This window comes from Oryx dammah, unplaced genomic scaffold (assembly GCF_014754425.2).
Source record: "Oryx dammah isolate SB20612 unplaced genomic scaffold, SCBI_Odam_1.1 HiC_scaffold_1, whole genome shotgun sequence".
Classification (NCBI taxonomy): domain Eukaryota; kingdom Metazoa; phylum Chordata; class Mammalia; order Artiodactyla; family Bovidae; genus Oryx; species Oryx dammah.
In genome coordinates this window covers 53,392,228-53,415,880 of record NW_024070185.1, presented here as the reverse complement: position 1 = coordinate 53,415,880, position 23,653 = coordinate 53,392,228, and the positions used below count along the sequence as shown (strand labels likewise).

General features: G+C 39.2%; 1 protein-coding gene across 3 annotated transcripts in view; it reads right to left on the bottom strand.

The window, feature by feature from the left end:
* The window catches only part of CEP78 (centrosomal protein 78), a 36,842-nt gene extending 14,811 nt beyond the window's left edge, over window positions 1–22,031 (bottom strand). For all 3 annotated transcript variants that reach the window (XM_040257730.1, XM_040257775.1, XM_040257828.1), the window contains exons 1-11: window positions 21,593–22,031; window positions 15,225–15,397; window positions 15,061–15,133; window positions 13,903–14,006; window positions 12,005–12,179; window positions 9,463–9,576; window positions 7,377–7,441; window positions 6,983–7,106; window positions 4,469–4,604; window positions 3,007–3,052; window positions 990–1,118 (exon numbers count right to left, since the gene is read on the bottom strand). In XM_040257730.1, coding sequence (XP_040113664.1) covers window positions 990–1,118; window positions 3,007–3,052; window positions 4,469–4,604; window positions 6,983–7,106; window positions 7,377–7,441; window positions 9,463–9,576; window positions 12,005–12,179; window positions 13,903–14,006; window positions 15,061–15,133; window positions 15,225–15,397; window positions 21,593–21,845 — 1,392 coding nt within the window. In that variant the 5' untranslated portion in view covers window positions 21,846–22,031. The remainder of the gene's footprint in view (window positions 1–989; window positions 1,119–3,006; window positions 3,053–4,468; window positions 4,605–6,982; window positions 7,107–7,376; window positions 7,442–9,462; window positions 9,577–12,004; window positions 12,180–13,902; window positions 14,007–15,060; window positions 15,134–15,224; window positions 15,398–21,592) is intronic.
* Window positions 22,032–23,653: the final 1,622 nt, after the last annotated feature.

Below are 23,653 nucleotides of genomic sequence, written 5' to 3'. Positions count from 1 at the left end.
AGAAATATCAATACAATATCCCAACCTACTGGTGAAGGAAATGAATACAACACATTTAAAATGACAACGAATGTGGATTAGATGCCCTAGGGTCCTGTCTTACTCTACAACTTACCAGTAAACCACTTATGTGCTACGGATTATAGGTGCTTGTTTATAAGATGAAAAGAGGTTATTCTACATGAACTACAGATTCCTCCTACTGTAATATTTCATAATCAAATTTCTTTATATTATCACTAATTTTAACTAAAAATTAAAATCTTAACTTTTTCTTTTAAAAATCAAACAGTAATTTCTGTTGTCCTTTAATAATGGGCTAGTTCAAAATTTATCAAGATTTCATACTAAAAGAAAATCATACTAAGTAATTTAGCACTTTAGACTTTTTAGCACAATAACAAGGTGCCCTCAAATCGTGTTTCCCTTATTTACTACAAATTATCAGCTCTGCATTTAAGTTGAAATAAAATTAATATATTCTTTTGAAGAGTAAAAATTTCTTATGAAGATCAATTTTTCTTTTCTGTCTATACAAAGAGAAGTATGGAATGACATTAGATGTCAGGTTTATTAGGCAATACAATGGAGCTTCTTGATATTTTTAGGAAAGAAGAATATCAATACTGAAACATTTTTTCAACTTTTCATTAAAAATGAGGTCATACACCCCTCCTATAAAAAGAACTGTCAATTTTCTCAACTGTAAAACAAGGGCACTGAATCAGCTGACTACATTCATTTAGAACTCAATTCCTTCAAGTTTATCTTAAAGATTCTCCCTATATCTAATATTAAGGTTCTAAAGAAAAGCAAATATGTAACTAGTCCACCATTCACCTTGGTCTAAGCTAAGTTCAAGGGGATACAAGGCAGACAGGAGGGGAAAACAGAAAGCTCCCACACAAGTTGTCAAGTATTGCAGTCAGACGCAACTAATCTGTTTGAAAAATAATCTTCTCTGTATCTTTAAAGTGATAACTTTATACCTGCAATGCTTCCTGTTTCAAATTGATTTTTCCTGGCTCTTCCTGAACACTTTCTGAGGAATCATCGACCTCTTCGATTTCTGATGAGGAAGGACTCTCTATGGTCACAGTCACAGGAAAGTCTGATCGCTTTAAAAAAAGAAGACAAAGTTGTATAGAAGACAACACAAACAAGATACCAAATATCCAAATACTAAAGGACATTTAACACAAGCGACCTGAGGTATCAAGTTATTATCTGTAAATGTCTCCTATTGCTCCTTAGTCTAAAACAAGCAATGCTACTAAGTCACTTAGTCGTGTCCGACTCTGTGCGACCCCATAGACGGCAGCCCAGCAAGCTCCCCCATCCCTGGGATTCTCCAGGCAAGAACACTGGAGTGGGTTGCCATTTCCTTCTCCAATGCATGAAAGTGAAAAGTGAAAGGGAAATCGCTCAGTTGTGTCCGACCCTTAGCATGGACTACACCTACCAGGCTCCTCCGTCCATGGGATTTTCCAGGCAAGAGTACTGGAGTGGAGAGCCATTGCCTTCTCCGAAAACAAGCAATAACAAAGTAAAATTACAGTAACTTATTTTTGCTGCTACTGTACAGACCTCTGGTGTACATGGTTAGGATTAGTATTTGGAATTGTCCATATTATTTTATTAAGTTTCTTTCACAGAAGACAAGTAAGGAGCCAGGGTAAACATTTTTTCTCAGATCACCTTTATACTGCAAACTAGAAATTTATTCTTCACCATCAGACACAAATAGTCTGGAAGAAAAGGTAGTTTTTAGGAGGACAATTCATCAGTAAGGGAACTGGTAAAGAATCAGAAGAATAATTAGAAAGTCAACATATCTAAACTGAATAATAAACAGAATTTTTAAAATTAGTCACTCCAGTACTTTTGCCTGGAGAATCCCATGGACGGAGGAGCCTGGTAGGCTATAGTCCATGGGGTCGCTAAGAGTTGGATACGACTGAGCGACTTCACTTTCACTTTTCACTTTCATGCATTGGAGAAGGAAATGGCAACCCACTCCAGTGTTCTTGCCTAGAGAATCCCAGGGATGGAGGAGCCTGGTGGGCTGCCATCTATGGGGTTGCACAGAGTCGGACACGACTGACGCAATCTAGCAGCAGCAGCAGCAGCAGTCACATATACATACACAATTAAAACTGACCTATCAAAACTTTCATTTTCTCATCATCCTTAAGCCAAAATTAGTGTAATTATAATTCAATTCTCCTATTGAGCTTCACTGCCACTGGAATGTTGTTCAATAAGACACTTCCATTTAAAAACTGACCTGGTCACAACCCCATAAAAGTCTATAGGTCAAAAGGATGTGTGTTAGTTTTATATAACTGTGCAGAAGACAACTCACTAGGATATCATTCTGACAAGCCCTGCAGGAGAGGAAACTCCCAAAGGTAGAATGAGGCATGCACCCCTCTATCAGACATCCAGGGGCAGGACTGACACCCAAGGTGCTCTTCTTTTAATTTCAGCAGAGCAACTACAGTCTCCTAAGACCACTGGCAGGATTAGCTCGCTCCAAGGCCATGAGGCTGAAAAAGATGGCAAGTGTGCAGCCTTGGTGAGGAAGAAGGAACGCTCAGAGAGCAGAGGTTTGGGATATGTTGCTTCATATTGGCTTGAAAATCAGGAGCTTGTACAGACAGCCCCCAAACAACATTTTCTGAAAACACATGAACACTCTTGGGTATGACAGCTCCACGTAAGGGGTTAGAAATGGCAATCAAGGTCGTTCTACTGGGTAACCACTGACTTGGGGACTGGAGAACCCATTTCCTTGTTTACAGACATAACCACAAGGCTCCCAGTGTGCCATATCCATATAACTACACAGAGGCAATGGGAGAACGATGAGACAGGTTTTAAATGGGTTTATTTCAGAGAAGGAACTGTTTTTTGTAAGGCTCTGTTCAGTTTAAAAAGCAGAGTATGATCTCCCACCCTTTCCAATTCAACCCCCTGTGTACAATAAATATAATAACCACATACCTGCAACTGATTACACACATCACGAGCTTTGATTAACGGAAAACCCCTAAAAAGATATTAACAAAACGAAGTTGTATCTTGATGTACACATATCACCAGTTAATTGCATTTAATATAAGTTTTTAGTATCATGAACAATATCCACATAGAATTGTATATAAAAATAAGTCAGCTCAAAACAAAGACGTGGAAGGCCTCTGCTATGAAAAAAAGTGAACAGAATTTAGCAGACCCACTTTGTGACAACTCTCTGAACTGCTGAGAGGCACCTTTGGTTCCTATGTTCAGGGTGGTTGAGATTTCAGTCTACCTTCTTAACTGGTGGTATGAATCGTTCTCTAATTTACAACTCCTTGTGATGAGGATAGCCCTGAGATTAATAAGTGTCTTAAGAAGAAGATATGAAAACACAAAGCTCTTAAACTAAAGTGCAAAGACTGGGAATTCAATATTATAGTTTATGCTTTAAGAATCTATATTACCATTTGCAAAAGTAGTCAGTTGTCCAATGGGGATTATAAATACCAACTAAATGTGAGCAACTGAACAGGTATTTTACACAGTAATTAATTACTTCAAGTACTATTTAAAATCAATTCTCTATGTTTTCTTAAGCAATTGTTAACACCGAATTTCATCAATGTGCTCAGATGCTCAGTTCTGTCTGATTCACTGTAATCCTACGGCCTCTAGCCCACCAAGCTCCTCTGTCCATGGGATTTTTCAGGCAAGAATACTGGAATGGGTTGCCATTTCCTCCTCCAGGAGATCTATCCAACTCAGGGCCCAAACCCACGTTTCCTGCATCCCCTGAGTTGCCAGGTGGATTCTTTACTACTAGCGTCATTCTAATTTCATGAATATTACCGAATAAGTCACTTGAAAATAACCTAGAGCAATTTATTTCATCTAGCAAGCCTAGAGCTATAGTTGAAAAATTTTACTCACAGCTCTATGACAAAATTACTATGAACTTATCCCCTGGATAAGTAATCAGCTAAAGCTAGTTAAGTCTAGTTTGACAAACTAAATCTGATTTACTGAATTAAGCTGGTTGATTTAGATTAGTTTTAATCCATATTTCTCATCCATTCTGCATTAAACTATTCCCATGCCTAAAATGTCTTTTTTCCCATTCCTACAAATCCAAATGTCTACTTCTGTACTGTGGGGCTTGACTCAACTACACCTGCCTTTACTGAAACTTTTCTCATCTGCACGATTGGAGAGAATTTAAGTCTCCTCAGGACTCCCATGGGGTTACCTCTGTTGTGACACTTGAGAAACAACTTCAAACTCCCAATTATTTTTTGTTTTTCTTTCTTAGAGGACTCATTAGGCAGAAGCCATGTGCGAGTTATCTTTCTTTCTCTATAGAAACCACCAGAGACCTCCCACATAACAGAAGCTCCAAAATAAAGAATTCTAAATGACTAAAAGAGAGGGAATGAAAATGCTCTACCTGTTCCTTTTTGCACGTTCTGCAGTACGCCATGGCAGGAAACCAGACACACCAGGCGGCAGAGGTTCAGGAGCATAAGCATCTTTACCAGTGGAGTGTTTGTTTCCATTACTTACAGGTTTCTTTGTGGCCAATCCTATGTTTGAGAAATCATGAAAAGAAGGAATCAAATGCACTAAAAGCCTACAGAGCAACTATCACATGCGTACACACTGAAAGGAATAAAACAGGCACTTTACAATGATGTCAAGGCCATTAAAAACAGGATCATTTTGTAAAAATGTTTTACATAGGCCAGCACTTTTTAAAAATGTAAGTCCACTACAGTAACAAGTTATTTTAACTAAAACAAAAGTACTGAGGTATGCAGAACATGCAAAAATAAATTTTTAAAAAATCGCAAAGAATGATACATTTTATGTATTATGCAGAGACACTCAATCTGAATCTTAGAACACCTTTGGCATTTCTGAATCCCAAGAACAGAGAAACATAAATACACCCATGACTTCTGCCAAATAGAATCTTTGTGATTAGACCAAAATTTCATTTTATGATTAACTTTTCTATGTAAAAACAAATGAAAGTTATCACTGTATACAAGTTGCCAGGTGGTAGATGAGTCGATGTTACCCTCCTGTAAGTCTGTTGACCTTCACTGTTCACTTGATTTCATATAGAAAACAAAACAAAAAAACACACAAAAAAGTGAAACCCACTGGATGAAAGAGTGAAATGCGGAGACTTACCCTACACTTCAGTACTAAAGAGTCAAGTATTTTTATAAGAAATATTTCGTAGCAAAAAAGAGACTTACAAGCTAAAAAGAACAAAAAAATTCACATTTAAATGTTTACTTTGAACATTACTGAAAACAAACATCATAGTTAAAATGATTGTATTTATTCTTCAAACCTACTGTACTTTAGCAGCATTAGGATGGCATGTAAAATAGAGTGTATGTGGTGATACAGGACAAATGTTTCATACAGTGTAGCTTACTGATAACCACCATATGATCCTGTGTGATTTCTTTGGATAAATTTATATGCCTCAAAATACAGAGGTGCTCAGTTCATTTTGTGCTATATTGTTTTTTAACTTAATTATTCAAGGAAAAAAGTCTATATGCATGTGGTTTGTATGTGTACATCTTTACTTGCAGAAAGTAATGCAAATATATTTGTAATTAAAATTTTAAAAATTACATTTGTCTCGTTAGGAGATAAAAACATTTCCAATAAAAGTTCCCATCTTTTTAAGGCATACATAATTACATTGTAGATGTGACACAATTCACACAGCTATTTAACTCCTATACTCACCTGGATCTACCTATATAGCCAGACATTGATTTGGCTTACCTCTATGTCTCCAAATAACTGAAGCAAATACAAAAGAAAAAAAAAAAAGCCCAAGAAATAAAATAAAATTACTCTTAAAATAGCTCAGTGAGCTTGCAAACATCAGTTACATTTCCACTGTTTAATCATGCTAAATTAAAAAAAATTTGTTTTATTCTCATTCCATGATGCCCTATTCTATACCACCACATACTAATATTACAGAATTTCTAACATGTTTTATATATACATGTTTTATTTACCTATATTTCTATTTCTAATATTATAGAAAGTCCAATTACCTATTTTAAGAATGCTTTATACATGATATAAACTTTTAATAATAGTATATGATTAGTGTGATATAAAAATCTTAATTTCTTTTTATAGACCATTTGATTGATTACTAAACTATCACTATCTTAAAGTAACAATTGGCAGACAAATCATAAGCTATTTTTAATAAACACTTTGGATAACTTCTATTTAATACATTATTCTCTGAGCAAGCTGATTAATGGGAAATCAAAATCATACATATTTTAGTAGAAAAAAAAGAAGTTATATTTCTGAAGATGCTTATAATAGCTTATTTCAGGTTATTTCCAATTTTCACAAATTTCAATTGGAAAATACTAGAAGTAATCATCAACCAGGAAATATTTTGTCAAAATAACAAATCTTTTATGAAATGTAAACACCAAAGTTGGTTAATATTAACATCTCTTTAAATTCATTCATAATTTCTATATTCTATAAATTCTCATAATACATATCAAGGCAATTATAGTCTATTAATAATATCTATTTGGTTAATACTGGCTGTTTTAATTTCAGCACATTGGAAAACATAAGGGCTATAATTTCTAGTAGCATTAAAAACGGAGAAGGCACTGGCACCCCGCTCCAGTACTCTTGCCTGGAAAATCCCCTGGATGGAGGAGCCTGGTAGGCTGCAGTCCATGGGGTCGCTAAGAGTCGGGCACGACTGAGTGACTTCACTTTCACTTTTCACTTTCATGCATTGGAGAAGGAAATGGCAACCCACTCCAGTGTTCCTGCCTGGAGAATCCCAGGGACCAGGGAGCCTGGTGGGCTGCCGTCTCTGGGGTCGCACAGAGTTGGACACGACTGAAGTGACTTAGCAGCAGCAGCATTAAAAAAAAGTTACCAATTCTAATAGTAGCTTTTCCTTTGCGACTGCTTCCCAAAATTATGGTTCTCTTTTTCTGTCTAGCAGCTTTGGATGGTTCCTTCACTGGATCCTTCACCGATGGAGAAGTTATCCATTGGTACTGAGAAAGAAATAAAAAACATGCCATTTAAGTTACGGTAATTTATGAAGGTTTGATCTTAATTGGAAATTAAAATATTTTAAGTTAATAAAAGGTTTCTGACAGCATTTCTGGGAACCTGAATTAAAGAATTACACAATATTTTCAAAAACAGAAAAGCCATTTGACTAAAAACTTAGTTTAAGATGGCTGAAAGTATCCTTATAATTTTTCTTAAGAAAGAAAGACATTAAAGTGAAATTCTTTCTAGAAGACTAAAACATGTTATACCTCTGACTTGGCACTTCTTCCGTTCTGGAGAACTTTTTTGATAATGGCTTTCATCACAGAATGATCTAAAGTAAAATAAATTGAAATGAGAGTATTTATTTCCCAATGAGTGGCTATTTCCATTTAAAAACAAAAGCCAATTACTGCTTTTCCCATAAAATTAAATATGAAATCTACATTATATAATATATACCTATTTCTCCCTTTGTATATTCTAATTTCTTCCTCAAAAACCTAAGATGCCATCTTGCAGACTGACCCCAGTGGTAGCAGCAAAGGTCAAATTTAAACACTTCACATCTAAAGTGGCATTGGGTACCTTTGGATAGAAAGCAGAGTCTGAGAACTGTCCAGACACTCAGATACCTCAAAGGTATCTAAAATATCAAACCAAAGTCTCGACATTCCCTCAAAAGCTGCTCCTCCCATCAGCCCCTTCTAAGTGGTACCACTCAGTTGCGCACATAATCATCAAGGACTTGACTCTCTGTTAATACTTCCTTCAACCCCACATCTAATCCATCTGCAAGTTTTGTTAGCTACACCCTCAAAATACAATCTGAATGCAATCGCTTTTCACTTGCTCCAAACTTCCAAGCTAAGCTAAGCCATAAACATCTTTCATTTGGATCACTGAGACAGTCTCCTAACTGGTCTCCCTGTTTCTCTTCTTTGCCCCAGCCCCTCAAGTCTATTTGCTATGCCAGGGTCATCTTATTGAGACATTATTTAGATCATGACTTTTTACAATTCAAAACCCTCTACTCTTTTAGAATAATCCACCTGGTCCCATCACTTCATGGGAAATAGATGGGGAAACAGTGAAAACAGTGTCAGACTTTATCTTTGGGGGCTCCAAAATCACTGCAGATGGTGACTGCAGCCATGAAATTAGAAGATGCTTACTCCTTGGAAGGAAAGTTATGACCAACCTAGATGGCATATTCAAAAGCAGAGACATTACTTTGCCAACAAAGGTCTGTCTAGTCAAGGCTATGGTTTTTGCAGTAGTCATGTATGGATGTGAGAGTTGGACTGTGAAGAAAGCTGAGTGCCGAAGAATCAATGCTTTTGAACTGTGGTGTTGGAGAAGACTCTTGAGAGTCCCTTGGACTGCAAGGAGATCCAACCAGTCCATTCTAAAGGAGATCAGTCCTGGGTGTTCTTTGGAAAGAATGATGCTAAAGCTGAAACTCCAGTACTTTGGCCACCTCATGGGAAGAGTTGACTCATTGGAAAAGACTCTGATGCTGGGAGGGATTGGGGGGCAGGAGAAGAAGGGGACAACAGAGGATGAGATGGCTGGATGGCATCACTGACTCGATGGATGTGAGTATGAGTGAACTGTGGGAGTTGGTGATGGACAGGGAGGCCTGGCGTGCTGAGATTCATGGGGTCGCAAAGAGTCAGACACGACTGAGTGACTGAACTGAACTGAACTAAAACTATACTCCTCATCTGTTTACTCATTTCCACCTGAACTCCTTCAGTAGAATGTAAGCTCCAGGAGGGCAAGACCTTGTCTGTCTGGTTCAGTGCTTTATCTCTGGTTTAGTGCCAAAACCCATATCTGGTACACAAAAGGTATTAAAAAATTTTACTTGTTAAACTGACAAAAGAATAAAGCACTCGTTCCACGAATTGCACAAGAAGGAAATAAGGCGCTTGGCAGAAGCAAGATTATCCAGGTTCAGATTCAGAGTAGAGGCAAAAATGATTTACAAGTATAATTCACTTTAATTAGTAAATTATCTGCTAAAAACATAAGTGAAATACATTAGGCAAGTGAGCTGACCTTGAACAACACAGGTCTGAACTTTGTGGGCCCAGTTACACAGATTCTTTTCAATAAATATGTACTACTGTTCTATTCGATCCAAGGTTGGTTGAATCCACAGAGGCAGAACCACTGACTGTAAAGTTATACCCAGATTTGCAACTGTGTGGGGGTCAGCAACAGTAACCCCAAGTCGTCCAAGGGTCAACTGTGTAGTTAAACACATTAGGTTTTTCAAATTGTCAATACATTAAAAAGTGCTTTTGTTTTGCTATTTTTTTAATCAATTAAAAAAAAGTGACCACATACCAACAAGTGGATTTTTTCTTATATCCAGAATGACCAGAGTTCTATTGGTTTCAAGGGCTTTTAGTAAAGCATTTGCTCCTTCATTGGTGAGGCCACACTGCTGCAGGTCAAGTGCTTTTGGTGAAAGACAAAAAGGTCACTTGCTAACTCTATACAGATTAACATATAGACAATTCTCATTTTCTCACATGTGGAAAAGTCCTGCATAAAAGTAGTCATAGCAAGTTTGTAATTTTGGGTACTAAAAAAAACAAAAATATATGCACACATACATAATGCAAAATCCAATTTAAAAACCTCTTTTTGGATGTACAATGATTACCCTGCATTTAGTACCAATAAATCATCCAGCATATTTTACAATTACAGAACTGAAGAATAAATTGCATATAACTTATGAGCACAAAACAAAACAAAGTGAATCTCAGCTCATAATGAGCAAGGGTAGCGGAAGTGAAAGTCGCTCAGTCATGTCCGATTCTTTGTGACCCTATGGACTATAAGTCCATGGAATTCTCCAGGCCAGCATCCTGGAGTGGGTAGCCTTTCCCTTCTCCAAGGGATCTTCCCAACCCAGGGATCAAACCCAGGTCTCCCGCAGTGCAGGCGGATGCTTTACCAGCTGAGCCACAAGGGAAGCCCAAGAATTCTTGAGTGGGTAGCCTATCCCTTCTCCAGCGGATCTTCCTGACCCAGGAATTGAACCAGGGTCTCCTGCATTGCAGGTGAATTCTTTACCAAATGAGCTATCAGGGGAGCCCAGCAAGGGCAGTAGTGGCACTGTAAATCTCACAAGCGAAAACTGGTGAAGCTCAGAAACTGCACTGCATTCTACTGGTCATGATCTTGAGTTCCCAATCACTCTTGAAACTGGTTAAAAGGGGAGAACAAAGTAGAAAAAGTATAATAAGTGGTTTAGAATAAAAAAGACAAAGAAGTCTAAGAGGACACAAATAATAACAAATTCAAAGAATGTGTGAATAGAAAATACATGCTAAATACCTATCATGAAAGAATGAAAGAATGTTGGTCAACAACACTTTCTGTAAAAGGTCAGACAAAATCTAGGACAAATGATCATGAATTCTAATAGTTCTGGGGCTGAACAACCTATTTGTTTAAACCAAAGGTTATCATCAGTACAAAAGCATAGGTATTAAAAAATACTAAATGAAAGGAAACTATCATCAGTCTTTTTCTAAAGTGCTGTATGTCCCTGGGTTGGGAAGATCCCCTAGAGGAGAAAATTCAACCCACTTCAGTATTCTTACCAGGAAAATCCCATGGACAGAGGAGCTTGAGGGACTACAGTCCGTGGGGTCACAAAGAGTCAGACATGACTGAGCAACTGACCATAGCATATATACTATTACATTAAAATAACTGGAGTCTTTCAAAACCCCGTGACACACAGAAATAGCAAGGTCAGACATGTGGATCTGACAGGATATGATGCAATCCTTACAAACCCCTACAACAGACAAATGGACACAGGGTATAATTAACCAACTAGCCAAATTAATATAAATAGTCCCTAAATCTCACTAGTAAATCAAATGAATACAAACTAAAATAAAATGTGATTATTTGCCTATCAGATTAAGTCATCATATAACAAAAGCTTTCAAAATCAGTATGCCCTTTTGATTCATCAACTCTCTAAGAATTTAACCAAAAGAAATAATCAGAGATATAAGCCAGGATGTGTATGAGAACTGTAACTGAAAAACAGGACACAGCTTATATACAAGAGTGAATAAGCAAAGTGTATTGTGGCATATTTTATATAAGGGAATACTGAACAGTCACTAAAAATGATGCTATAGATGTAAATTATTGACCATTCTTTATTAACTGAAAAAAGTCGCATAAAAAAGGGAGAGGTCTTCATTTTTGTAGTTTTACAGTTTTTAAAAGTGCTGTAAGCCAGTGTTTGTGAGGGTTAGGCTACAAATTGGCACAACATTTCTGAATGGCAGTTTGGCAATGTGTACCCAAAGTTTTAAAAATATCTCACACTTAAGTCATTCCACTTTTAGTAACTTATTCTACAGAAGTAATCCTGATGGACACAGAGATGTATATACAACGTGTTCACATTGTTTCTGATAGGGAAAAGCAAACTGTCTAAATCTAATTGCAAAGAATTGATTAAACTACAGGACATCAATATGATGGAATACTACATGATACATCCTTAAGTGAAAAAAGTAGGAATATGAAATAGCAAGTATACTACATTCTATTTTTGTAATACCTAAGTGTATAAATACATTTATAGAAAGAAAAAAAAAGACTGAACATATATACACCAAAATGAATGGTGATTATCTCTGGGCATTAAGATTACAGGTAACTGCTCTCCTGTTACTCTGTATTTTCCATAAAGAATATATGCAATTCAGAGAAAGTTTAAAAGTAAAATAAAAGCTATTGAAAAAAAATGAAATTAAAAAAATAAAAATCCTATGGCAACAGTATCATGCCAAAAGCTAAGCACATCTAGTATGAAAAATTCAATATATTCAATTTTATAATTTACCTCTAAGCCATAAATCCTCACTAAGAGATTCTGCAAAACCACTTGCACCAAGGTCACCAATGAGCGTGTTGCAGTTCAGAGTGATGCGCCTCAAACCAGCCATGCAGTCAAGATCAGGTCTCCTGTAACGAAGACTCTCAGCCCAGGTTTCTTCATGCCTTCTGATGGTCTGATACTTCACAGATTGAATGGGATGAAAGTTAAGTCACTTGAATGAAGAAACAGCGTATGCCTACTGAGTATAGTTTATTATGTCAGAGATTTACACACATGTACATGCCAAGCATATATGACAGGAGAAATTAAACAGTCAATTCTGCTTTAGGGATCCAGTGACCCAGATTCAAGTCTGTCAGTGATCAGACTCTAGCCACTGGATGACTGTTTTTCATTAGCTATATAAAGTTTGACAATTCATGTACAGTCTATGAATTTTATTTCCCTTATCTGCCAACCCAGGGAATTAGTTCTAAATTCTGTCATTGCTGAGGCTCTAAATTTTATCATTCTGTCCTCCAGTAGTCTCCAAACACTTGACTGGGCACCCTCTAAGAAAAAATTTTAATATGCATCTTATTTATTAACAAGTTACATACATGAAGTTCTATACATATAGTTTGTGTACACTGTAAACGACACAGATATTTTTTAAATGATACAAAAGTAAACGGGTTCTAATATCTTCTTCTAACTTCTAAGGTATTACTTTAAAAACTTTATTTACAAAATGGATCTTACATACTGCTTCAGGCATACACACCAACTTTAAAGGCCTGGACTATGCAAAGTCAGTTTGATGTGCCTTGATGGGCCGAGAATTTGACATTTAACCACTAGCATTATCTTAAAGACATTCAGCTCTTTATATTCATAAAATAAATTTTGTTAACAAGGAACACTGACTTTAAAGGAAAAAATCTTATTACATTCTTGAACAAGACTCAAAGTTCCTCTGATACTCTAAAAGAAAAATCATTAGTGTCATTTTTCTATTAACAATAACTACACAGTACTTATTATATGCCAGGCACTATTTATCCAAATGAGTTCATTTAGACTTCATAACAAAGCACAGAGGTTAAGCAATTTGCCCATGGTCATCAGCTATGAAACTGGGAGAGATGAAATCTGAACCTAGGACATCCGGCTTCAGCACAAAGCTCACCACCATTTTCTATCCCAGGGATCAATGGATTTGCCCTGTATAGGTGCAAAGCATTTTTTAATTTTTATAATTTAAATTAAAAAATTTTCTGCTTTGTGGGCCATACAGTTTCTGTGGCAACTACTTATCACCATGGGTGTAAGGTGAAAGTAGCCTTAGTTACCATGCAAACAATGGGTGTGGCTATGTTCCAAAAAGCTTTCTTTACAAAATCAGGGGATGGGCTGGATTTGGCACCCCAGCCATAGTTTACCTATCCTTGATCTGTACCATCAAAGTTTAAAAAGGCTTCATGCCAAATTATTAAATAATTTTAGGCCTAACCACTATAAAGTAGTTAAGGCAGTATTTTTAAAACTACATTGAGAGCTCTGAAGTAGTAATTTTTATTAGTTTATAGACTATAGCAGCTAATAAGTACTTCATTTATTTAAGTCTTGAAGACTATAATGACAGTTTCTTCACAGTATTACAGTAAACATTTTCAATAACTAAAAAGACATAAACGTATTTAAATATTATTATGTAGTATATATTAAATATCTTATTTCTAAGATTAAGTGGACTATCTTACTAAATGGAAGAATCTCAAACTGAAAACTGGTCATATTCTTTCAACAAAACTAACGGTGCACTCACATGTATCAAAAGACAAAAATCACTGCCATTTGTACCAAAAAATTAATGTGCTTCAATCACATACGTTTTCATGAAAGTTTAAACATAAAATCACCTTTAAGATCTTGGCCATGTGATCTGCTCCCTGCCATGTCAGATTACACCCCGTGAAGTTTACTGTCTTAAGAGTGACAGAGTTCTTTATACCTTGACAAACAACTAAAAGAAAAAAAAAACAAAAACAAAAGAAAACCACACACACAATAAGATGAAGAGCCTATATATTGGTCAAACTTGACTTATTTGCTTTTCTTGAGTCAACGGAGGTTTATAGCCAGCTTCTTAAAATCACTGTCGCCAATCTTCTCCAATAGGTATATTCTACAGTAAGTCAGCAACGAAGTGCTACAGTGTTCCAGTTTACAGCAATAGTTTAATTCTACTTAGATACTAAAACTGAATACACTGAATACTGCAAACTTTATTCCTAACCACTCAGTGAAGTATTATATACCTTCTAAGATACATGAGAAAAAGAGAAAAACCTAAAAAGCATAAGACTCTTACTTTTATTTCCAATGATATATCCCAATTTTCAATCAACAATTTAAATGTCAACTATGAACTCAGAATCTTATTAGATACTATGCAATATAATACAGTAATAAAAGATAGATGATCTCAAACTCTGTTCCCTGAAATTGAAATGCAGTCCACCTTAGCCCTCCAGGCCAGTACTGGGCACAGTGAACACCCACGAATGCTTCAGGACCCCAACAGTCACCTTCTTTGTGACTACCTCCATGATACACCCCTGCCAACACTACTGAGCTTGCTTGCCTTTTAAATGCTCTTACAGTACTTTGAATATATCTCCTACTTTAACACATTCCGCAGTGCATTATAATTATTACTGAAGATAGATGTCTTAACAATTTAAAGGTACAGATTATTTGTTGCTCTTGACATCTTGCTATTTCCCTTCCCACAATATTTCTTAAAGAGAAACCACAAAAATATAAACAAACACAAAAAAAACAGAAAATACAAAATGAGTGGTTTGGGGCTTAATGCAAACTGAAGTAAAATTAGTGCTCAGAGTATCCAGCATGACAGACTTCCATGGTACAAATGAGAACGGACCACGGTATGAGCAGGTACGGGAAACAATCCAGGCAGGGACAGCACCAGGAAAAGGTAGACAGGAATCAACATGGTGTGCAGTGAATCACAAGACCAGTCTGATGGGAAGAGACTCAAGACTGACACTCACTTTCTAAACCTCCATCTCCAATCGGACAATTCGCAAGAGACAGGTGCACCAGAGTGGCCGATTTATTCAATCCCTTTAATGAGGAAAAAAAGTTCAAAATTTTATTGGTTTAGTTTCCCCCCAAAGCAACGATCAAATGTTGGCAGGACTCACTGAAGGCTTACCTTTGTCAACATCGTTAAGTCTCTCTCTCTCAGAACTAGCCCGTTTAGCTCCAGGTTCCTTAGCGCACCTGATGCACTTAAACAGCATTTAAGAGCTTTACACAACTGGAAGGTCACATCTTTATTTCTTATCGCAGGAACACGACTTCTATAAACTTTATTTCTGTCAGAAGCTAAAGCAAAATTATTGTAAAATGAGTGACTTCAACCATACATTTTATCATCATTAAAAAGCATCCACTCTGGGCTAAGGATTAGAAAAGACTCCTGCCCTTTAAACCCTCTTTAAGGGTGGACATACGTAAACTCAAAACTTCAATCACATGAGATAAGGAAACATAATCTATATGTACAGAGGTTCCTATGGAAGCAAAAACTTTTATCTAAGTAATGGCTTCATGATCATCCTGAAGCTGAATCTAGTAAGATGATACTACTTAGAGTTGGACAGGGAGGTGGATTAACTGCTGAGGGAGCACCCTTTTGAAGACATTCAAACCTGACACCTGCTGGGCACTGTAAATACTGCAGGTGGGGATGATGAAAAGCCAGGGGTACAAGTGGGAGAAGAAACATTAAAATAGAGATGTTGTCACTCCACTCCAGGCTCAGGCCACCACTGGGCTGCTTTTCTGGAGTTTTATAGATGAAACTATACAGTATGTTCTGTGTATTCTTGCCACCTCTTAACATCTTCTGCTTCTGTTAGGTCCAGACCATTTCTGTCCTTTATCGAGCCCATCTTTGCATGAAATGTTCCCTTGGTATCTCTAATTTTCTTGAAGAGATCTCTAGTCTTTCCCATTCTGTTGTTTTCCTCTATTTTTTTGCATTGATCGCTGAGGAAGGCTTTCTTATCTCCCCTTGCTATTCTCTGGAATTCTGCATTCACATGCTTATATCTTTCCTTTTCTCCTTTGCTTTTCACTTCTCTTTTCACAGCTATTTGTAAGGCCTCCCCAGACAGCCATTTTGCTTTTTTGAATTTCTTTTCCATGGGGATGGTCTTGATTCCTGTCTCCTGTACAATGTCACCAACCTCCACCCATAGTTCATCAGGCACTCTATCTATCAGATCTAGTCCCTTAAATCTATTTGTCACTTTCACTGTATAATCATAAGGGATTTGATTTAGGTCATACCTGAATGGTCTAGTGCTTTTCCCTACTTTCTTCAATTTAACTCTGAATTTGGCACTAAGGAGTTCATGATCTGAGCCACAGTCAGCTCCTGGCCTTGTTTTTGCTGACTGTATAGAGCTTCTCCATATTTGGCTGCCAAGAGTATAATCAATCTGATTTCGGTGTTCTGGTGATGTCCATGTGTAGAGTCTTCTCTTGTGTTGTTGGAAGAGGGTGTGTGCTATGACCAGTGTGTTCTCTTGGCAAAACTCTATTAGCCTTTGCCCTGCTTCATTCCGTATTCCAAGGCCAAATTTGCCTGTTACCCCAGGTGTTTCTTGACTTCCTACTTTTGCATTCCAGTCCCCTATAATGAAAAGGACATGCTTTTTGGGTGTTAGTTCTAAAAGGTCTTGTAGGTCTTCATAGAACCGTTCAACTCTTTAGCATTACTGGTTGGGGCATAGACTCAGATTACTATGATATTGAATGGTTTGCCTTGGAAATGAACAGAGATCATTCTGTTGTTTTTGATATTGCATCTAAGTACTCCATTTAAACAGTGTCGGACTTTGTTTCTTTGGGCTCCAAAATCACTGCAGATGGTGATTGCAGCCATGAAATTAAAGACGCTTACTCCTTGGAAGGAAAGTTATAACCAACTTAGATAGCATATTCAAAAGCAGAGACATTACTTTGCCAACAAAGGTCCGTCTAGTCAAGGCTATGGTTTTTCCTGTGGTCATATATGGATGTGAAAGTTGGACTCTGAAGAAAGCTGAGCACCAAAGAATTGATGCTTTTGAACTGTGGTGTTGGAGGAGACTCTTGAGAGTCCCTTGGACTGCAAGGAGATCCAACCAGTCCATTCTGAAGATCAACCCTGGGATTTCTTTGGAAGGAATGATGCTAAAGCTGAAACTCCAATACTTTGGCCACCTCATGTGAAAAGTTGACTCATTAAAGACTCTGATGCTGGGAGGGATTGGGGGCAGGAGAAGGGGACAACAGAGGATGAGATGGCTGGATGGCATCACTGACTCGATGGACATGAGTTTGGGTGAACTCCGGGAGTTGGTGACGGACAGGGAGGCCTGGCGTGCTGCAATTCATGGGGTGTCGCAAAGGGTCGGACACGACTGAGCAACTGAACTGAACTGATACAGTATGTAGTCTTTTTTTTTTTTTTCTGGTCTTTTTTCAGTCAGAGTAATTGTTCTGAGAAACCTGTATGCAGGTCAAGAAGCAACAGTTAGACATGGAACAATAAACTGGTTTAAAATTGGGAAAGGCATACATCAAGGTTGTATGTTGTCACCATGCTTATTTAAGTTTTACACAGACTACATCATCCTAAATGCTGGGATGGATGAAGCTCAAGCTGGAATCAAGACTGCCGGGATAAATATCAATAACCTCAGATATGCAGATGATACCACTCTATGGCAGAAAGCAAGGAGGAACTAAAGAGTCTCTTGATGAAGGTGAAAGAGGAGAGTGAAAATTCTGGCTTAAAACTCAATGGCATCAGGTCCCATCACTTCATGGCAAATAAATAGGGAAACAATGGAAACAGTGACAGACTTTATTTTCTTGGGCTCCAAAATCACTTAGGATGATGACAACAGCCATGAAATTAAAAGATACTTGCTCCTTGGAAGAAAAACTATGACAAACCTAGATAGTGTATTAAAAAGAAGAGACATTATTACTCTGCTGACAAAGGTCTGTCTAGTCAAAGCCATGGTTTTTCCAGTATTCATGTATGGATGCGAGAGTTGGACCATAAGGAAGGCTGAATGCCAAATAATTAATGCTTTTGAACTGGGGTCTTGGAGAAGACTCTTGAGAGTCCCTTGGACTGCAAGGAGGTCAAATCAGTCAATCCTAAAGGAAATCAGTCCTGAATATTCATTGGAAGGACTGATGCTGAAGCTGAAACTCCAATACTTTGGCCATCTGATGTGAAGAGCCAACTCATGGAAAAGACCCTGATGCTGGGAAAGATTGAAGGCAGGAGGAGAAGGGGACGACAGAGGATGAGACGGTTGGATGGCATCACTGACTCAATGGACAGGAGTTTGGGCAAACTCCAGGAGATAGCGAGGACAGGGAAGCCTGGCAAGCTGCAGTTCATGGGGTCGCAAAGAGTAGGACATGACTGAGCAAGTGAACAACAACAATTATTCAGGCTGTTGTGCATAGCTCATTCCTTTTAATTGCTGGGTGGTATTTTGTTGTAAGGACGTGCTACAATTTATCAGTAAATCTACTGATGGACACTTAAGTTGTTTCCACTTTGGGGCTACTGAAAATAAAACTGCTCTGAACATTTGAATATTAAAAAAAAATAATAGAGATGTTGGCTGAAGCAAGTCTGGGATAGAGTATGGCTTTTATCCCATAAGTCATGAGGGCTGGGGCTACTGCTGGCTCAAAAGGGTGCCACCACTGATTAGAAAAAGGAGCCCCGCTGCTGAAGGACCAATTAGATAAAGGGAATGATTAGAAAAAGAACACTTCCTCAGGGCCAAAGAGCCCCATGAGGCTTGGCAGAGCACAGTTCAGAATTCATCCTTCTGTGCAAAACACAAGCTGTGCAACTAACAGGCAATAATCCTGTGTGGGAAAGTTATTGCAAGCATTGTTTTAAACATATCTTTTTATTTTAGAACATCACTCAAGCTGAGTAGGCAGATGGACTTAGAGGAACTAAGCCCAAGGGTAGCAAAACCACCTTAGAGGAACTAAGCCAAGGGTAGCAAAACCACCTAAGTGCTTCTGCAATAGTCCAGGCAAAATGTAATAATATGGATGAAGAAGCAAATTTAGGAAGAGACCAAAATCTACAAGCTAGACCCACTGGATGCAAGACATAAAGAAAGTTCAGTGAAGGAACTATGAAGAGAATGCTCTCTGCCATATATTTTTCTTATATTCAATGCAAAATATTAGGGAAAATTAAGTACAGTGGCCTTTAAGGTCCCTTTCAGCTGTAATTTCTTTTGATTTCTAAGTTATTACTCTGGTTAAGTAAGTGCCTTCAGAGGTAAGGAACAGTTCCTACACCTGAATGGGATGCAGAGAATAATCTGACTTCCTTTCACCAGGAGATGAGCTAAACTGTCCTTGGAGAAGGCAATGGCAACCCACTCCAGTACTCTTGCCTGGCAAATCCCATGGACGGAGGAGCCTGGAAGGCTGCAGTCCATGGGGTCGCTAGGAATCAGACACGACTGAGCGACTTCACTTTCACTTTTCACTTTGATGCATTGGAGAAGGAAATGGCAACCCACTCCAGTGTTCTTGCCTGGAGAATCCCAGGGACGGGGGATCCTGGTGGGCTGCTATCTCTGGGGTCGCACAGAGTCAAACACGACTGAAGCTACTTAGCAGCTTAGCAGCAGTCCTTGGAGAAGAGTTAACAGATGGTGTGAACCCTAGATCCTAGAAAAGGGCCAGGTACATAAGCATTCAGTTTTTTTTTTTTTTAAAAAGTCATTTCCTCTCCTAGATCTACACACATCTCCTCTGCTGGCTACTTTCTCTCATTCATAAACATTCTCAGGTGTGTCCACTTAAAAAACATCTCAGAACTATAACTCATTGGATCTTCTTTGCGCATAACTTCATGCCTTCAAACACCTGTCCTCCGCAAAACCCAGATCTATACCTTGGGCCCAGACCTGTTTACCAGTTGGCTCTAAAGCACTGAAGATGAAGTAACATCCTCTCCCCATCCCCACTCCCTTCCTACTATGCTCTGTATCTCTCAGAAAGATGTGGCTTTTCACCCAAGGTTGCTGCCTTCCTTTTTCTAACTGGTCACTAGGTCCCATCCATTCTGAATCACTGATCTCTAAAATCCAGTCCAACCATTTACAACTTAATTTGGACCCTTAGATTCAATTCATCTGCATCCAATTAACTGTCTTTCACATGGACGTCAGAGTGAACTTCTAAATCAAAAGTCCATCTCATTGTTCTTAGTGTTTCCCACAGTCTTCAGGATAAACAACCAACCTTCCGACAGGATAAACAAAGCCCCTTTCTGTCTGGCCCCACAGTATTTCCAGTATCAACTCTCATCTCTTTCCCAAACCCTGAGTTCCACTCTGGTACCTTAGTTTTGCCATTTTTTCTTATATTTCTCAACCTCTAACACAAACTGCTCCCTCCTGCCACCCCAGAAGCTTCTACATATCCTTAGAAAGGATGGTACTGCCTCCAGAAGCCTGCTCTGAACCTTTTCTTCCAAGATTCTGTGCTTTGCACAGGGGAAAGGTGGAGGGGAAGGATAAATTAGGAGCCTGAGATTAACCTATACACACTATTATATATAAAATAGATAACCAACAAGAACCTACTGTATAGCACAGAAAACTCTACTTGATAACCAGTATGGGAAAAGAATCTGAGAAAGAATGGAGATATATATATATGTATGTATAACTGATCATTTTACTGTATACTTGAAACTACAATAACACTGTAAATCAATTATATGCCAATATAAAATAAAAAATTCAATTTAAAAAATGCTATGCTCTGTAACTCAAGAACTCACTCTTTCAAAGTACTGACTACAGTGCTTGTATCTACCTGCTGCCTGGCAGAAGGGGAGACCATCCAGGGCAGGAGATGACTGAACTCATTCATGTGCAAGGGTACTTTACACACAAAACCAGCCTAAACCTAAGAACCCATGGAAAAAGTGGTTTTTAATGTCATTTTACAAGTGTGGAGATTGCAGTTGAAAAGTAACCTGCCCAGGTCGCAAACAGTATAAGCTCTGGAATTCAAACCCTAAGCTGCCTTCACATTTGTGCTCTTTCCACTATGTGATACAACTTTATTATTTTTTTTTTCTGAGTCCTGTCTTAATCAAAAGGAAATGAAGCTGGGATATATCAGTTTCCTAATCTCTTTGTTCTGTACAACGCAAAGTTATTCAATAGACCAGGTAACATCTGTCGAACAATTAACAACGCTCCACACTGTGTATTAACAGAAGTGAATCCTGCAACAACCACAGACACGTGAAGCCCACGTTAACAGATGCACACAGCGATCCTGAAGGCACTCGACCGGGGTCGCGGAGCCAGCAGGAGTCCTAGGCCGCATGCCCCATCTCCTGTACACACAAGGGGCACTGGGCACCCTTCCAGTACCCAGGCTACACATTGCACCATCTAAAACTCCGCCTCGCAGCGGGGATGGGGGCCCCTGAAAGCCGGAACTACAAACCTGTTTCGCCAAGCCACGGCTGGAAGAAGCTCTTGATGCAAATCAAGGGAAGATCTTTATCATTCTTGAGGGTGCTCAGAAGCGGCGTCCAGTCTGCCATGCGCAGGCGGTCGGCGTTGAAGTCCAACACGCCCTCCCGCAGACAGGCGCGCACTGCGGGCAGCGGCACGGAGTCCTGCAGCGCGCACAGGTACTCATAGTGCGAGAAGAAGTCGGCCGCGCTATCGCGGCGCAGCTTCACCGAGTCGATCATGGCCCGAGCGCGGCTGCGGGGGACGCAGGCTGCGGACACTATGCCCGCACCCCGCCTCGGGGCCCCGGGTCGCTACCCGGCTCCTGGGCGCCCACCGCCGGGCGGCTGCTGCCGCTCAGCGTGAGCAGGAGCGGGGGAGCCGGCCAGAAGACAGCGCCCCGGGCCCCAGCTAGGTCGCCCCCTAGATGCCGTGTTTCCGCGCTGCCTCCCGCCCCACGGCACCGGCCGTTGGCGCCCGCCTCAGCGCTCACCGCGGCGCGCGATCGCGATTCAAGCCGGGAGGCGGGTGCCTCAATACGTCAGCGCGCTCCCCGTGCGTCAGCACGCAGGCCCCGCCTCCCGTGGGGACAGTGCCGGAGAATCAGGGGCGGGGGTTTCGAGAAGAGGGCGGTGCAAAAGGTAGGTGGTTTAGGGCCTTCGGGGATTACAAAAAGCGTTTACTGATCCAAATGAAAGTGAGATATGGTTGTATCAACGCATTTTACAATGGTCTAAACTCCCGGTAAGTGTCTGTGCTTGCACCACCCAAGAGAGGGAGTACACTCCGTAAGGATGCAGGTACGGCTGAATGAAAGACACCTGTGGACCATTAAATCGTCACGTGTGTGTTAATTTCTGCAGAGAACTCTTCTTTCTCTAGTTTCTCCCTGCTGGACACAGTTGGTGGCAAATGGTTTCGTGTTCCATGCATTAAGAACATTATCGTAATTGCTAATAATCATTTTGTTTCGGACTGATAATGATGACTGTGTCTGGTAACTAGCACTTTGTGTGTCCTCAGTTCAGTTCAGTTCAGCTGTTCAGTCGCTCAGCCTTGTCCGACTCTTTGCGACCCCATGGACTGCAGCATGCCGGGCTTCCCTGTCCATCATCAACTCCCTGAGCTTGCTCAACTCAAACTCATATCCATCCAGTCGGTGATGGCATCCAGCCATCTCATCCTCTGTCGTCCCCTTCTGCCTTCAATTTTTCCGAGCATCAGGATCTTTTTCAATAAGAGTTCTTCGCATCAGGTGGCCAAAGTACTGGGCTTTCAACTTCGGCACCAGTCCTTCCAATGAATATTCAGGGCTGATTTCCTTTAGGATTGACTGATTTGACTTCCTTGCAGTCCAAAGGACTCTCAAGCGTCTTCTCTGACATCACAGTTCAAAAGCATCAATTCTTTGGTCCTCAGCCTTCTTTATTGTCTAATTCTCACATCCATAGATGACTACTGGAAAATAAAAGTTTTTTTATTTTTAAAATAAAATAGCTTTAACTAGATGGACCTTTGTTGGTATAGTTCTGTCTCCTAGACATAGTTTTAAGCACTGTTTTAGTATGAAATCATCCAATTTTCCTAACAACTCCACAGAGAATTTAATACTGATTATCCACTTTGAAAAAGAAACTGAGGTACAGGAAGTTAAGTAACTTAGGAGGAAGAATTCAGACAGTTGGTGTTAGATTAACTATGCAAGGAGGCCATTAGACTGATGTGGCCACCTACAAAAACCAAAACCTAAGCCTATAAATGTCTCGGTTCAAAAACCGGTAAAGACAACCAGTCACAAAATCACCAACTAGGCTATAGAACTGTTGCAGATCAATAATTACTTTACTTCTACCCTTTTAAAATAAAAATCTGCAGCTTCTGTGGGTGGAGCATATCTAACCAGTTCCAGTTTGGTCCTGCCTGAATTGAATCTCTTTTCACTCAAGTAAACTTTTAAAATTGTAAATATGCCTCAGCTTATCTTTTAACATTGGGCTTAGACGTTGGATTTGTATCCAGTTTCTAGAACAGTGGTAGTCCTCTGATCAGG